The sequence below is a fragment of the Rhinopithecus bieti genome, unplaced genomic scaffold, assembly GCF_001698545.2.
Source record: "Rhinopithecus bieti isolate Rb0 unplaced genomic scaffold, ASM169854v2 scaffold_64915, whole genome shotgun sequence".
Lineage (NCBI taxonomy): Eukaryota > Metazoa > Chordata > Mammalia > Primates > Cercopithecidae > Rhinopithecus > Rhinopithecus bieti.
The window spans coordinates 479,391-495,384 of NW_016825936.1; the positions used below are offsets into that span (position 1 = coordinate 479,391).

The 15,994-nt window shown below is 34.5% G+C and overlaps 1 protein-coding gene across 1 annotated transcript in view; it reads left to right on the top strand.

The window, feature by feature from the left end:
* Positions 1–15,994, top strand: part of GALC (galactosylceramidase) — a 62,121-nt gene that overhangs the window by 17,067 nt on the left and 29,060 nt on the right. Inside the window, exons 7-10 of the mRNA XM_017863227.1 lie at positions 2,158–2,288; positions 8,184–8,339; positions 11,090–11,214; positions 13,124–13,251. Of these exons, the coding sequence (XP_017718716.1) occupies positions 2,158–2,288; positions 8,184–8,339; positions 11,090–11,214; positions 13,124–13,251 (540 nt within the window). The remainder of the gene's footprint in view (positions 1–2,157; positions 2,289–8,183; positions 8,340–11,089; positions 11,215–13,123; positions 13,252–15,994) is intronic.

Genomic DNA, 15,994 nt, shown 5'->3' on the forward strand with positions numbered 1-15,994 from the left:
AGAAGAAGTTCCTTTCCATTTATCTTATAGAGCTTCTATTTAAGCTTTTTCTGGAGGAGAAAGTTCCAGAACAAAAACATAATCTGAAAATATGTTAGATAAAACTGCTCAAAAGAATGCTGCTATTCATAATGACTTTGGGATGGAAACTTATTTAGAAATCATAGCATGAGACTTGCAAATTTTGGAATGTTATTCAAATACACTGTATAAAAAAGTAAGCAGTCTTACTGGGATTTTCTAGGACTAGGACTAGAAAGACTAGATCCATCCATAGTGAAAAATGCAAATTTGACTAAGTTGCTCTTCCTCTTCTCTGTAAGAAGAAAGAGGCGGGGCTCAGTGGCTCACGCCTGCAATCCCAGCACTTTGGGAGGCCAAGGCGGGTGGATCACCTGGGGTCGGGAGTTCGAGACCAGCCTGACCAACATGGAGAAGCCCCATCTCTACTAAGAATACAAAATTAGCCAGGCATGGTGCCTGGCTGGGATTCCAGCTACTCGAGAGGCTGAGGCAGGAGAATTGCTGAACCTGGGAGGCAGAGGTTGTAGTGTGCCAAGATCGCGCCATCATACTCCAGCCTGGGCAACAAGAGCGAAACTCCCATCTCAAAAAAAGAAAGAACTTCAGGGTGATGAAATTCAGGATTGATCTCCTGCTACAGGGATAGGGATTCTCAATCCTACTTAATCTTGAGAGTTGGTCTTGGTTTGCTATGAAGGATCTGTTCATGCTGCTTCTAGGGTGTCCTAGGACTCAACTGATCTGGTTTGAAAGATGAAATTAGATTGCCACCTCTAATTTTCACCACGTTTTCTAAAATCCTATAATATACCTGTTTTAAGAAACCATCTGTTGAAAAGTATACCATGAATTTAACTGGAGCTTTTATTATTTGCGTCCTAAAAGAGCACATTATTTGGAAATTCCCCTAGGTCAGAGAAGTTGGAATGTAAAGAGAGAGCTTGTGAAATTCTTTGTTCTTTCTTAATTTCTTCAACCAGTAGTATTGGGCATCTGCTGCTATGTGCCAGAGATTTCCGAGTCCTTGGGGGGTATAGTGGTGGGTTTATTTGTATCCATTCATCAAGAACTGCTTATGGTATGAAATCTGATCTTCCTAATCCTGAGTAAAATGATGTCTCCTTTTCTCTGCTCTTGATTTACATATAGGCAATCCATACGTTTTGGTATGTTACCTTCCCTTTGATTTTCTAGTACGTCCTGTTAGTGTTGGTGTCCTGTTGAGTGTGTTTGCCACCTAAGGGTGAGGACTCCATCTCATACTTCTTTTAGAGTCTTCTTGGGGTCCAAGTATTGAGTACTAAAATAGGTGCTGTTTGTTTGATTTTATTTCCCGTTAGAATTTAACTTGTTACTTTTAATTTTGTGGCTGGACAGTCCTACAGGTAAATTTTATGTCCTCTCCTGTTTAATAATGGCAGAATATTTGAAGACATTGGAAAATACTTAAAATGATAAGTTAAAGCATTTTGCCAAATGGTATGATTAATATGTTACCCATTTTATTATTGTGTCTGCATAGGAAACTTCCTGGAAGAATGCATAGCAAAATAATAGTGGTTATTTCAGGGTAGTGCTACTTGATTATTTTTGTTTCTTTTCCCCTGCATATTTCTATGGTTAAATGTAATTTTAAAGTTAAAGTGAAAATCCTCTAAAACGTTTTACCCCTTGTGTTTTTTTTCTTTTTACATTCCTAGTGAAGTAGGTTATCTTAATGATAATGCTTTTATTTTCCGTAGGAGGCATGTTTCTATTGAGAAAATATAGTATTGAAATGATCATCCATGAGGCCAGGAGTTCAAGAGCAACCTGGCCAACATGGTGAAACTCTGTTAAAAAATACCAAAATTAGCTGGGTGTGGTGGCGCGTGCCTGTAATCCCTTTTACTCAGGAGGCTGAGGCAGGAGAATCATTGGAGCCTGAGAGACAGAGGTTGCAGTGAGCTGAGATCCTGCCACTCCAGCCTGGGCGACAGAGTGAGCCTCTGTCTGAGAAAAGCAAAAACAACAACAAAAAAGCTATTATCCAGAATGCTGATTTGTAAAGATACTTTATCTATCTTGATCATAAATTCAACAGCTAAAAATCCATTTGTATCCTTTCATATTTTCTGTTTATTACTCCAAAAGATATTAAGAAAAATGCTGAACTCTCAAGGTCTCCAGCAAGTGAAAATCATAGCAAGTGATAATCTCTGGGAGTCCATCTCTGCAGCCATGCTACTTGATGCCGAACTCTTCAAGGTGGTTGATGTTATAGGGTAAGGCATGTTTTACTTGGAAAACTAGCAGTTTCTGATTGCTTGCTCTGTGTATTGACTGTTTCTTGCCTTCTCCCCATTTGATTACATTCTTTGTGCATGGCTGTTTTATCATTAATTTCTAATTTTATTGCATTGTGGCCATTTAATACCAAATGTATTATTTACAATTTTGGGGAGATTTCTCAGGAGCTTATTTTAAAATCTGAAAAAAAACTTTCACATTTTTCTTGACTATCTCAAGAGCATATTTTGACTTATTGAGATGTATTCTTTATTAGGATACAGAATTGAGTTTATACCATCTACCTTTTTGATTATATTGTTCAGGTGTTTGGATCTTAACTATTTCGTCCACTTGAACTGTTCAGGGCTACCAGGTGTGTTTGTTTCCTTGCGTTAGTGAGGTCTGTTTCTCCTTTCAATCTTAGGCAGATTTTGCTGTGTGGAAGCATCTGCTTTGTTATTTGGTACATAAATACTGATGAATGTTTTATCTTCATTCTGATTTATTTCTTATCATTAGAAAATGCCATTCTTTGTCTTGTTTAAAGCTTCTTGGCCTGAATTCTGCTTTCTGTGTGATTAAGAGATCCCTGCTTTCTTTTTCATTAGGATTTGCCTAATATATTTTTGCCCTTTTATTCTTTACCTTTCAAGGCCATTTTCTTTTATGTGCATTGCTTGCAAATAGCATAGAGTTAGATTTTGCTTTTTTAAAGCTCCTCTGAAAATCTTTATATTTTAATCAATGAGTTAAACTCATTTTTAAATATAACTGATGTTTATGTTTTCTATGCTATTTTGTTGTCTTTTGTTATTGAATAATTTATACTCTCCATGTACTAATACAAGCTATTCTGCTATGTGATTTGTTTACTTTGCACTTATTTAAGGAGATGTTTCTTTTGTTATTTAGCAAGTTTTGTTTTTTGTTCTATCAATTATATTTATACTGATTAATACAAGTATTTTCAACTGAGAATAATTTTGCCTCCCAGGGGGACATTTGGCAATGCCTGGAAATATTTTTAATTGCCACAAATAGGTAGGGTGGTGCTAATTACTAGAATTATCTTAGTTTTAATTTTTGTACTCTTAACATGAACTTACATGAACTTAAGCTTCTACTATATTGATTTGACAGCTACAAGTTTTAACTGTTTACTCCCAGATAATCTGCAAACTTAGTTTACATTTCACCTTCTTTCCCTCTTGTCCTATTTCATGTAGCTATATTAATTGTACTTTAGCCAAGTGTGTAATATTTATATATAATTTAATTACTATTTCTTTTAATCTAGCTCTACCATTAAACATATTAAATGCTTACCTTCAAGTCTTTTGCCGAAGTTTCTCCCTCAGTTTCTTGGATGTCAGAAGTGTTAATTATCTATTAAATGTCTCAGAAAGTGCTAATGGAAACAATATTTCTTCATGTGTTTAGATGTTTATTGATGTTTATCTATGACCTTTATACCTGAAGGACAGTTTGACTGGATATAATCTTTTTTTAATCCTTGAGTATCATAAAATTTGCTCCATTGGTTATTTACATAAAACATTGCTATTGAGAATTTTGACTCCAGAGATATTTCCTTTTCCTTATAAGTAACTTGACACAATTCCTTTATGTCCAAAGAATATTTTTATTCATCTTTAGAGTTTAGTTGTTGTATACACTTTACCATTTCCAGATATATAGTATATGCTCTCTTAATGTCTATATTTAAGTATTTTCTTAGTAAGGTTTACTTAAGTTATAAGCTAAATCATTATTCCACTCCATTACTTTGGTTTTCTTTTTTGATGCCCCAGTTATACATCTTGCTCTTATTTGCATAGCCTTTATTTTGTATTTCTCTGAATTTTTCTCTACCTCTTTATTTACGTTTTCTATTATTTTATCCTTACTATTCTATATTCCTTACTGTGTTTTCCACAGTGTCTGTCTAATGTTCCTTCTAGTTTAGCCTTCATGTCTAAAATGTGTTCTTTAAAATTATTCTTCTATAATTCTCTCATTTTAATTTCCTATATCGCTAACAATTCATCTTTAAAAAACTTTTAATTGAAGTATAGCATACAAACATACATACATAAAAGTACAAAAATCATCAGATTATAGCTTAATGAATTATCACAAAGTGAACGTACCTATGTAACCACTACCCAGAAAATTATCAGTGCCCAAGAAGCTTGGTTATTGATATCTCCTCTTGGAAAGATTTTTCCTTGTAAATCTTTCTAATCATTAACCTCTGTTTTTGCCTTAAAGATAACTACTAATCTGACCTCTAACACCGTGGACTAATTTTGCTGGTTTAAAAACTTTATTTAAATGGCATGTTATAGTAGCTGTTATTTCAGTCAATATTATATAAATGAGATGAATGCATGTTGTTATATAGAGAGGTAGTTCATATTTATTGTTTAGCATCCAATTGTTGGACGCTAAGTGTAGTATACTACAACTTATCTGTGTATTATTTTTTAATGGTCATTTAGACTGTTTCCAATTTTTGGCTGTTGGAATTTTGTTCAGGAGATATTTCTTGGCTCACGTCTTCACGGGAAGACTATTCCTTCCTGCCTCATTCATGTTGTGCTTGGCCTGTGCTGTATCTGAAGATTTTTCATGTTGTGCTTGGCCAGTGCTATATCTGAAGATTTTTGTTTTACAGTTACAGTACTTTCTAGAGTCTGTTTCTGCTGGACCCCATTCTTACTGACTGAAAGTTGTTCTCCTTTACACGAAGTGTTCCTGCCTTATTCAACTTGTATTCTACTTCAAACAGCTTATTTTCATGTTGAAGCTCTGTCACTCCTCATTATTTGCTACCTTCTCCTGAAATTGTTATTGCTTAAACCTGTGTTGTTCAATACAGTAGCCACTAGACACGTATGTTTAGGAAGCACTTGAAATGTGGCTTGTTTGAGTTTAGGTGTCTTATAAGTATAAAATACATACTGGGTTTTGAAAATTGAATATAAAAATATTATTTACAATTGTTTTACTCTGATTACATGCTACATGATAATATTTTGGGTATATTGGGTTAAATATATCATTAAAATTATGTTCTCCATGTTTTTCTGCTTTGTAAATTAAATTTTTTTCATTTATGTGTTTCATTGTGGTAAAGACCTTTGCTGGTTTTTAATGTGGCTGCTAGACAATTTAAAATTATAATGTATGTGTGGTTCATATTATATTTCTACTGGACAAATCTAGTTTGAACTCTTATGGTATTGGGTTTGATCTCCTAGTGAATTCACTGTTTTGAGCATTCTCCCCTAACTTCAAGCCTGTGAAGATGTTCCCATCTTCCTGAGTTGGTCTTCTGTTCTCCCACTTAGGATAGGGTCTACTCCTTTTGTGTGAGTACCAGCCAGTCCCCTTTCACTTCCAGTTTCCATATACTATCTGCTGATCCCGGGCCATTTCTGATGTTGTGAGGCTCCTGGGGAGAGTCCCTGTCACCTGGTTTGATGGCAGTGTTATCTGTTTTTCCTTTCCCTTATCTGGTTGGTCTGTTTGGTTTCAGGAGGAGTACTGAGGAGCTTCAGAAACTGGCCTGCTGTCATGTTCTGCCTTGGCCAAAAATTCTAATTTTTTAAAGTACAAATATGTTCCTCTGTTAGGATAAACTATGAAGTTGGTTTACTTTCAATGATCTTAATTTTGTCTGTAATTGAAGTTTGAAAAATAATGCTGTGAAATGATGGAGAATGTTTGCCTGCTTATGTACATTAAAAATTTATATTCTTAAAGAGCCTTTACATTTTGTTGCACTAGGAATAAATATATACATAGAGAAAGACCCAGATTTTAGTATTAGTTCTGCCTTTCTTTGCTCAGATCATGTAATAAATCATTTGGGTTTTGAATGTAGTAACAGTTTCATTTTCTGAATGAAGGATATACCACCTATTCCTATAACTTCAGTAAAGTTACTTTTTCATTTTATAAATATAATATGCTCATTATAGAAACTTTGGAAAATGTAGAAAAGTATAAAGATAGAATTTACTCATAATCCTAACATCTACTGCTTATTGGTAACATGCTAGCATATTACTTTCCAGGATTTTCTTTAATATAGAAATATATTTTAACCAAATACACCAAACATGCATTTGGCAACTAGACAACTGGATGACAACCAGATGAGTATCAAAAATTAACATTTGGCTGAGGTAACAAAGCTGAATTTCATGGAAACAGAATGAAGTTGTGGGATAGAAGAGTAAATCTAAAAATGTAGTTTTTTGAATTTATATTAGTTAAAAGACTAGTAGCCAGATTTTTCAGGTTGGGTGTTATAGTGCCAGAACAATGATTGCTTAACCCTGTTAGATGCTAGATTTCTGTTGGTATCTTTGTAGTGTAGATTTGCAATACTGAATAGATGCCTCTTTTCACCTGAGTTTAGTGACTCAGTAAAATCTTAGTGGAACCTCATTTTTCTCTAATACTTCTTTTTGTGTTCTCCAGTATATATTGTATATTATTTTCTTACTCATGAAATCCTGGAATGCCAAATTGATATTGTGCCCTAATTCATCTTCACTAGGTATAAAGAATTACCAAATAGGATTTTTTTCCTAAAAGATTTGTGACCTAAAATGGAATTAAATAACTAAAAAATAACACAAGTATTCACAATCATTTTTTTGATGTTATAAATACTACTATACCAAACTACAAAGATTAGAATTATGGTATAACTTAATCTCCATTATTTTGCTTGTATTTTTTTTTTATAAATAATTGTTAAACTAAAAAGTAGATGCCCTTATTCCTACAGTTATTTAGCTAGTGTGCTCTCTTATTGGATTGTCAATCTATTTTCTATTTTCTATTTAAAATTTATTAATTGTCCTTATTCTTATAATCAGTACTTCCACAGTCATCATTATGGGAGTATTTTACTCTTGCTTTACTTTATACTTTATACTTCCACTGACTGACTCCCCTCCCATCGAATGATAGGATGAAGGAGGCATTCATTTTCTGGGGCAGTTTCTCACCTGCTGCGCTATTGATACTTTTAATGACCAATTTTTTTGTTGTAGGGGTTGGTCCTATGCATTGTAGGATGTTTAGCAGCATTTTTGGCCTCTCTTCACTAGATGCCAGTAGCAAATATCCTCGACCCCAGGTGAGACAGTTGAAAAAATGTCTCCATATAGTGCCAAATATTCCCTCCAGGGACAAAAATCATCTGGGTTGAGAGCCACCTCTGCTCTGATACAGTAATTTCTAGTTTTCCCAAGGTAGTTTATTCTTTTTATACAAGAAATAACCATTTGTGGGTATTGTTTTTTGTTTTGTTTTGTTTTGTTTTTGGCCTGGGAGTAAATGCCAAGCTATCTTTCTGTGTTCTAAGGACAGGAGTAGAGGGGAGAGTACTACTTTATATAAAGGTTTCACCAATCTTATTTTTGGCCTCCTCCTCACTCATTTACTATTGCCCCAAGCTCCTTAGGTTCCCCTGGGAAGTCTGAATCTTATCTTTACTTCATTCTTCTCTTGGGGTGTTCTAGGCTGTGGCCCTCTCTGCTACTTCTATCCTTCAACATGCTTCCATCCACTTTGTGAGTTCCAGAAATAGACTGAAATTTCCTATCTATTGATGATTTTCCTTCCTATCCGGTATGCTGTTGTAGGTTTATCCCCTTTTGTTTTATTTGCTGTCATTTTAATGGCATGCTGAGACAAGGGCATAAAGCAGATGCTTACATTCATTATCTACCTGGAAGCTACCCAACTGTTTTGAAATAGAAAACCTTGGAGAAGACTTGTGTTTTTATACACTCAACAAATATGTATGTATATAAGTGCCACATTGTGACCTTTTGTCATTGACTCCCACCCTTTTTTTTTTCTAGGGCTCATTATCCTGGAACCCATTCAGTAAAAGATGCAAGGTTGACTGGGAAGAAGCTTTGGTCTTCTGAAGACTTTAGCACTTTAAATAGTGACACGGGTGCAGGCTGCTGGGGTCGCATTTTAAATCAGAATTATGTCAATGGCTATATGACTTCGTAAGTTATTAAAACCTTTTAGAGTTTTATCACAAAAAATTTTAAAACACAGGAGTTAGAAAAAAGTGGACTTCCTTATTCTTCCAGCCTAGATTCAATGATTGTAAACATTTTGCCTTGTTAGCATCCTCTATTTTTATACCTGTACTTAATCTACATCTAATTTTCTATATTTGAATATGGTCTATATTAAATAAAGTCTGGTTTATTGAGGTATAATTTATATGTAGCAAAATACATGCAGCTCTCTGATTTTTGACAAGCTACGTATATTTTTAATAATTATATAGTAAATAGTGTATGTAAGGACACTTTATCTCTAAATATTTTAGCATGTGTCTCCAAAACATAAGGATATTCTTCCACATGATCACAGTATCATTTTTTCATACATGAGAGTGTTTTTAATACTCAGTCTATATTCACATTTTCCTAATTGTTCCTCCAGAATGTCATTTGTAGCTTTTTTAAAGAAAAGGAATAATCAAACACACACATATTGCATTTAAAAGTTACGCTCCTCAAGTCTCCTTTAATCTAGAGTAGCTTCCTTATTCCTCATTTTTGATGACAGTGATCTGTTTAAAAGACCAAGCTGATAGTCTTGTGAACTGTCTGCTTCTCAGCCTGTCTGATTGATTCCTCATGACATCACTTAATGTGTGTAATCTTTTGTTTAAAAACAGATGTTCTTAAGGGAGAACGCAACTTTTTATGTTCCTAAGGGAACCATTTCTTAAATGCTTTGAAAAACACTTCAATTGTGAATAGATTGCAATTAACTTTCTTATCAATGAACCACATTTTGTTCTTAAATTTTGTTCTTTTTTGTTCTGAAAAATAGAACAAAAGCAAACCAATATTTATATATTTATTGTGATGTTAATGTGGGTTGCTATATATTGTATTTGTTCTTTTCTTCTCCTTGTGAAAGAAAAGATACTTAAGGAAAGTTTGGTTATAACTTAATTTGGTCTTAAGGTAAGGCGTCTTCATGGCAGAGAATTTAGAAAACTGAAGATAGGTACAAAGAAAGAAGCAAAATCACCTACAGTCTTATGATCCAGAGCTAACTATCCTTAACAATTTTAGTGAATGTCCTCCTATTTTATATTGGCATGTATACATTTTTAATACAAAATTGAGACCATACTATAGAATATGTTTAAAAAACTGCTTTTCACTTGACATGACGTTAGGAACTTTTTCTCACATTTACCTATATTTCTACTTCATCATTTTTAATGCTGTAAATGCATTTTAAAATATTCTGTTACATAAAGCACCATTTCCCAAACTTGCCTTAAGAAGCACCCGAGGCACTTGTTGTTATACCTTCTCCTTGGCAGCTGCCCAGACATTGTGAATGAGAATCTACAGGGAAGGCTCCTGGGGTTCTGTCCATCTAGTCAGTGCCCCCAAGTGATTCTGCTGCCACACAAGTTGGGAAACACTGATGTGGAAAATGTATTTTTCCTTATTGAATATTCTCCTCTTTTTAGAATTGGAAGTTGTCTCTGTTTTAATTAATAGCTTTGTACAAACTGAAATGATCAATTGTATACCAATATCTTTGTACATACCCATGACTATTTTCTTAGGCTGTATTCTTAGAAATGGAATGGTCAGGGATATGTAGATTTTGAAGGGTTTTGTATGTATTTTACAAAACGCCCTCCAGATAGCTTGTCTTGAGTGATACATCTATCACTAGCCAGAAAGGATACCACACATCTTGCAAACCGTGGGCAAAATTACAAGAACTTAAAATATTCACTAATAGTAAGGTGTTTTGAAAATTAGGACTATTATTTCTACTTTGTATTGATAGAATTAGAAGGCTTTGATTTGCTAAGAATGTCAGTCTGTTTTTTAATGCTGGATGAGGACTTGATAAAAAAAATAAAATTCTGTGGGTAAGCTCTGGGCTTTTTTAATCTGTGAGAGACTCAACAAGACCAAGTTCAAGAACTTCCATTTTGCCCTTGGATTTCCTGAGAACCAGAAAGTCAAAGTTTTAGGGGTTAGCACCTGCTCTGACTGTTAGGGCCTGATCATCTGAGAAAGAATGGGCCACAAAGCAGATCAGCAGTCGGATCCAACTACTACTTGTAGATGAAGTGGAATCATATTTAATAGCAATACTACAGCCCAGACCTTGTTCCGTACTCTTCCTTATGCATTAGTACATGTAATCCTTACAAACTCACGTGAGAGAGATGTAATTATTATCCTCATTTTACAGAGAGGTTAAGTGGTGAAACCATGGTTTAAACCCAGGCAGTCTGACTCTTAAGAATTCTCAATTGTAAAACTTTGGAACAGTTCAGAGTCAAGTTCATAAAAATTATGTCATGAAACTGGGGCATTAAGAAGGCTGACTGTTGAAAGTAGGTATGCACAAAGCCTTTATTTGTATTTGACTCAAATTTGTGATGTGTCGGGTACTAGTAAGGCATGATTTGTCTTCTGGCTATACCACTTTTCAGTAAAAATCTTGCACATAATACATTTGTATTTTTTATCATGTGATTCACCATTAAAAATATTAAAATGTACCCAACACTGGATTTTTCAAAATGTGAATAAATTTAGACAGCTTATATTTTCTTATTTTGGGTGATCCTTTTATTGTCGTTTACATAGATGTGTATTACTATGATAAAGTCTTTTTACTCCAGGTTTTTAGACATTTACATTTTTATCACAAGTTGTCTTGGTGTTTCTTTTTTATCAAACACATCTTTTAGCACAATCGCATGGAATTTAGTGGCTAGTTACTATGAACAGTTGCCTTATGGGAGATGCGGGTTGATGACAGCCCAGGAGCCATGGAGTGGTCACTACGTGGTAGAATCTCCTGTCTGGGTGTCAGGTATGGTTCAGTTCCATCTCTCACTCCCTAAATTCTTCTCTAAGAGACAACAGAAAAACACTTAGAGAAGATTATATAAACTGTGTGTCTATGCGTGTTTTAAGTATGTGATCTAAGCAAGATTTGCCAGTGTTTTATAAGAATATTTTGGGTAACTAGACTACTCTCTGATTATTGTAAGACCAGGCTTTTAGAAAAGTGTAGGAGAGGAGGAGAGAGAGAGGGAAAGGAAGAGCTGTGTAGCGATAGAGACAGAAATTAATCATCTAAGGATATAATTACAAATGATGATAATTGCTAATAAAATTATGTATTTGTAAACAGTATCTAGAAGTCTTAAGATTAGCTTTGGAGACACTTTGTTCTTTTATATTAATATAGTTTCAATTAGAATAGTATGCTAGCAAAATCAAAGGTAGATGATTAAAAATACTATATTTATTGAATCATCAAATAAGTAAATATGAAAGTTATGTGAAATATGGCTTTATATTGTCCCCTAAGTCTGTGAAATGTGGGTTGTGAAAAGGTAAATTTCAAAATAGGTAACAATGTAAAGCTTATAAAGATTTAAAATGAGCATATACTGAAGATTTTCTGTTACCCATATGATATGAAGCATCCTGGCAGATGGCAGATGTTAGAAACAGGTCAAATGAAAAGTCAACATAGCACACATTTTTGTAGTGTAAGGGAATTGGAGATGAATTATCAATGGAGGTAAGTTGGGTTTCCCACAACAGGGAAGAAATTAATTAAATTTCTACCAGATAAGACATAATTTACATAGCTCAGAGACAATGAGCAGGGCTATAGATAATACATCCATTTTTTATTGAAATACGAAAGTTTCAGTACAGTATCATTCTTTAGTCACAAGGGAAGTTGAGATTATGCAGGGATGCATGGCATAGTGTCACTTTTTCATGAAGAGCTATAACCATACTAATAGTGAATATAATTTAAACAAAATAACAAAATCTGTGGCTGAATAATGTTGAAATTTTCTCTGCAGTTTTTTTTTGTAAAATATTAAACATTTATGACCATTTTGTTTAAAAATCCTAACAATCTTTCTAAGAAGCTAATTTCTTTATAGGTAAAATCCTTTCAGAAGGAAATTATGAATTTGGAGTGAATTTGTTTTTATTTTAAACTTAAATTTGGTGGTTTTCCCTTTTAGTTGTGCTCTCCTAAGACAGATTTGTAATCATATTAATCATGTAATCATGATATTATTCTAAACTCCTTAAATTGGCCTCCCACAAAATATGAGAAAATTAGGTTAGAACTTGTATATTAAACGTATATTCTAATATTGAGAATTATATGAGAAAATTAAGGTTAGATTTGTATATCAGCCCCTTGAATGTTGAAATTGTTGGCCCCACATTATCTAGATGAACTAATGCTCTTAATTTTGTGACTTTTCCAAGGGTTGGGACATGGTATATTGCTTAGTGCATTTTCAGGACGAGCTTAGGAAGTGACCAATAAATGTACATGTGGTGGAAATAAATATGTTTGAAACCATAAAGTTAGTTTCTGAAATTCATTATTAACTTTTTTAACCTTTTTATTGGTAGCTATTTTAGGATGGGTTAAATAGTGAGGAACTAAGGTTGCGGGGGAATAACTATTGTGTTCTTGAAAAAAAGACTGATCATATTCTTGAACGGACAGGTTCATTTGTTTTTACCTATCATTCCGGGAATCTTCTTGCAATTGTTTCATTTATCTAGATTAATTATTTAAAAATGTAAACACGAGGTTGACAAATACATTCCTCCAAAATAGAAAATAGCTTTTTTGAATCAATCAGACCCAAACTGATATACAGCTTTTTTTTTCCCAAAAGAAATACTGTTATTGCCATTTTTATCTTATTTCAAACTTTGTTTTTCTATAGCTCATACCACTCAGTTTACTCAACCTGGCTGGTATTACCTGAAGACAGTTGGCCATTTAGAGAAAGGAGGAAGCTATGTAGCTCTGACTGATGGCTTAGGGAACCTCACCATCATCATTGAAACCATGGTAAACTTTTGTTGTTGCTATTGGGTTAACTCACTTCTTTACTATTGGTAAAATAACATTATACAAAACTGAATACTTTTTTTACGTGTAAATACATAAGCATACAGACAGATGCCAAGATCTTATGGCTTTTATTTAAAAAATTTTAGCCATGAGTCATAAAACATAGCACACAACTCACTGATTGATACAAAATAGTCGGCTCTCATCTTTTCTCCACTTTGTTTCTGGCAATTGGGACAAAATTAAGGTTACCTGTTTACCAATATTTGTGGAGAAGACCTTCACGACCTTCCCTTGCCCTGATATGTCATCTTATGGAGGCTGTGTTTTCCTTTTTCATCCTCAGGTTGTTTTGGGTTGTTTTGGGGAGACCTTAAGTCTGTTGAGAGCAAGGAGCTTAAAATTCAGATGATTGAGGGGCTTGAGTAGGAAGGGAATAGGTCTGATAGGTGGACAGAGGCATGGGAAGAGGTAGGAGCTTGAAGGCAGACATATCAAGGATTCAAGAGAACTGAATGAAAGAATGAAGGTGAGAAAAGATGGATGGAGAAGCAGAAGCAAATGGAGAGAAGAAGTCTTAGAGGTACCAGTTTGGGGAGATCTCAAGCTTCCCAAAGAGGTCAATGAAGTTCCAACAAGAAGGAGGTAAACAGAATGGGAAGTGCATATAGTCAGCAGGGCTTATGTGAAGAAGGATTTCTAGCAATTAAGTTCCCATGGGAGAAGTAAGATCCAAAACAGAGAACAGAGTAACCTTTAAAAAATATGTGTGTGTGTGTGTGTGTGTATGTGTATCATATCAGGTTCTGAATGTCAGCCTACAGTTTGTCCAACTCCTGACCATAGACTCTTAAAAAAAATTCTTTCAAATAGCCTACCATCAGGTTTGAGCCAGGACAAACAGTAAATATTCCTGGCAGTATTGATTTTTTAAACCAAAGGTATCTATTAAGTGACTCACAACGCAAACCAATAAGCCTTTTATGTCTTACCATGGATGAAGAGGATTCTCAAAAGAGGGTGTAAAAAGATGCAGCCCTCCCAAAATCTACACTTGATCACGGAGAAAGGATGAGAGCTGACTATTTTGTATCAATCAGTGAGTTGTGTGCTATGTTTTACGACTCCTGACTAAAATTTTTTAAATAAAAGCCATAAGATCTTGGCATCTGTCTGTATGCTTATGTATTTCCATGTAAATACAAGTTGTGTGCTATGTTTTGTGACTCATGGCTAAAATTTTTTAAATAAAAGGCTGAGAAGTGATCCTCCAAAGACCTAGAACCACTCCCAAGGATAGTCAAAAGAAAGACCCAGATAACCTCCCTACTCCCCACTCCCCATCAGAGCTGGCAGTAGTTGGTAAACTAGCTGCAAATGGAGTGCAAATCACATTTTTGTCCGGTTATACTCTTGGGGCCCCCACCTTGAAGTTGGCTGCCTGTATACGCAAAACTGACAGCTCACACATCCCTGACAGGTGTGAAGTCAAGCCAGGTTCTCAGTGCACAAAATGAGACAAATAGGAAAGCAATAGCTGACCCTGGGAGGGAAGGGATCTACAGGTAATGAGTACCCAAAACTAAATTTATATAAGAGTCACAAACCAAACAAATGTTTTTCTTCTGCTAGTCTGAATTTGGAGAGGAAGGGATGATAAGTTTTTTGTTTGTTTGTTTGTTTTTAAGAAGTTTTTTTTTTGTTTGTTTGTTTTAATTGTCTTCTTTTAATCGAGTACTTCAGGCAGAGACCCAGAAGAGCAGGACTTGGTGAGAATTCTTACCTTTCTGCCAGCTTTTTGTCGGTGTCTCAGGATCTCATCTGCAGGCTCGTAGAGTGAGTAGGCATCTCATCTTCACCAGAAACTGTCTTCAGAGATAAGGAATATAGGGAGAGCACCTGTTGAATGAGGGTCTTATGACCTGCTTCAGAGGAGAAAGGAGAAGGTCAGAGAGTAACCTTTCTGCTTCTGCATTTTTCTCAGATTACTGCACTTTAAAATATTTGGGGGCAGTGTGTCTTGAACCCCATCATGGCTGTTATGACTAATGATGTGGATTAGCATGTGTGTACAAGTTTTTCTGTGGATGTGTTTTCAGTTCTCTTGGGTATATATGTAGGAGTGGAATTGCTAGGTCACATGGTAACTCTGTCTTTAGGATTTTGAGGAACTACCAAATTGTTTTCCAAAGTTACTGCACCATTTTACATTGCCACCAGTAGTTTATGAAGCTTACAATTTTCCACATCCTCCCCAACAGTTCTTATTGTCTATGCCTTTTATTATAGCCATCCTAGTGGATATGAAGTGCTGTTACTGTAGTTCGATTTGCATTTTCCTAGGGACTAATGTGGGGATCTTTTCATGTGCTTATTGGCAAGTAGTATATCTTCTTTGGAGAAATGTCTGTTTAAACTCTGCCCGTTTTTAAATTGGAATATTTGTGTTTTTATTATTGAGTCATAAGTGTTCTTTATATAAAAATTCCTTATCAGAAATCAGAAATATAATTTGCAGATATTTTCTCCCTTTGTATGGGTTGTCTTTCATTTTCTTAATGGTACCCTTTGAATTAAAAAAAGTTTTAAATTGTGATGAAGTCCACTTTGTTTTCTCTTTTGTTTCTTGTGCTTTTGGTGTCATATCTAAAAAATTATTGCCTAATTCAAGGTTCTGAAGATTTATGTTTATGTATTCCTTTAAGAGTTTTAGAGTTTTAATTCTTTTTTTTTTTTTTTT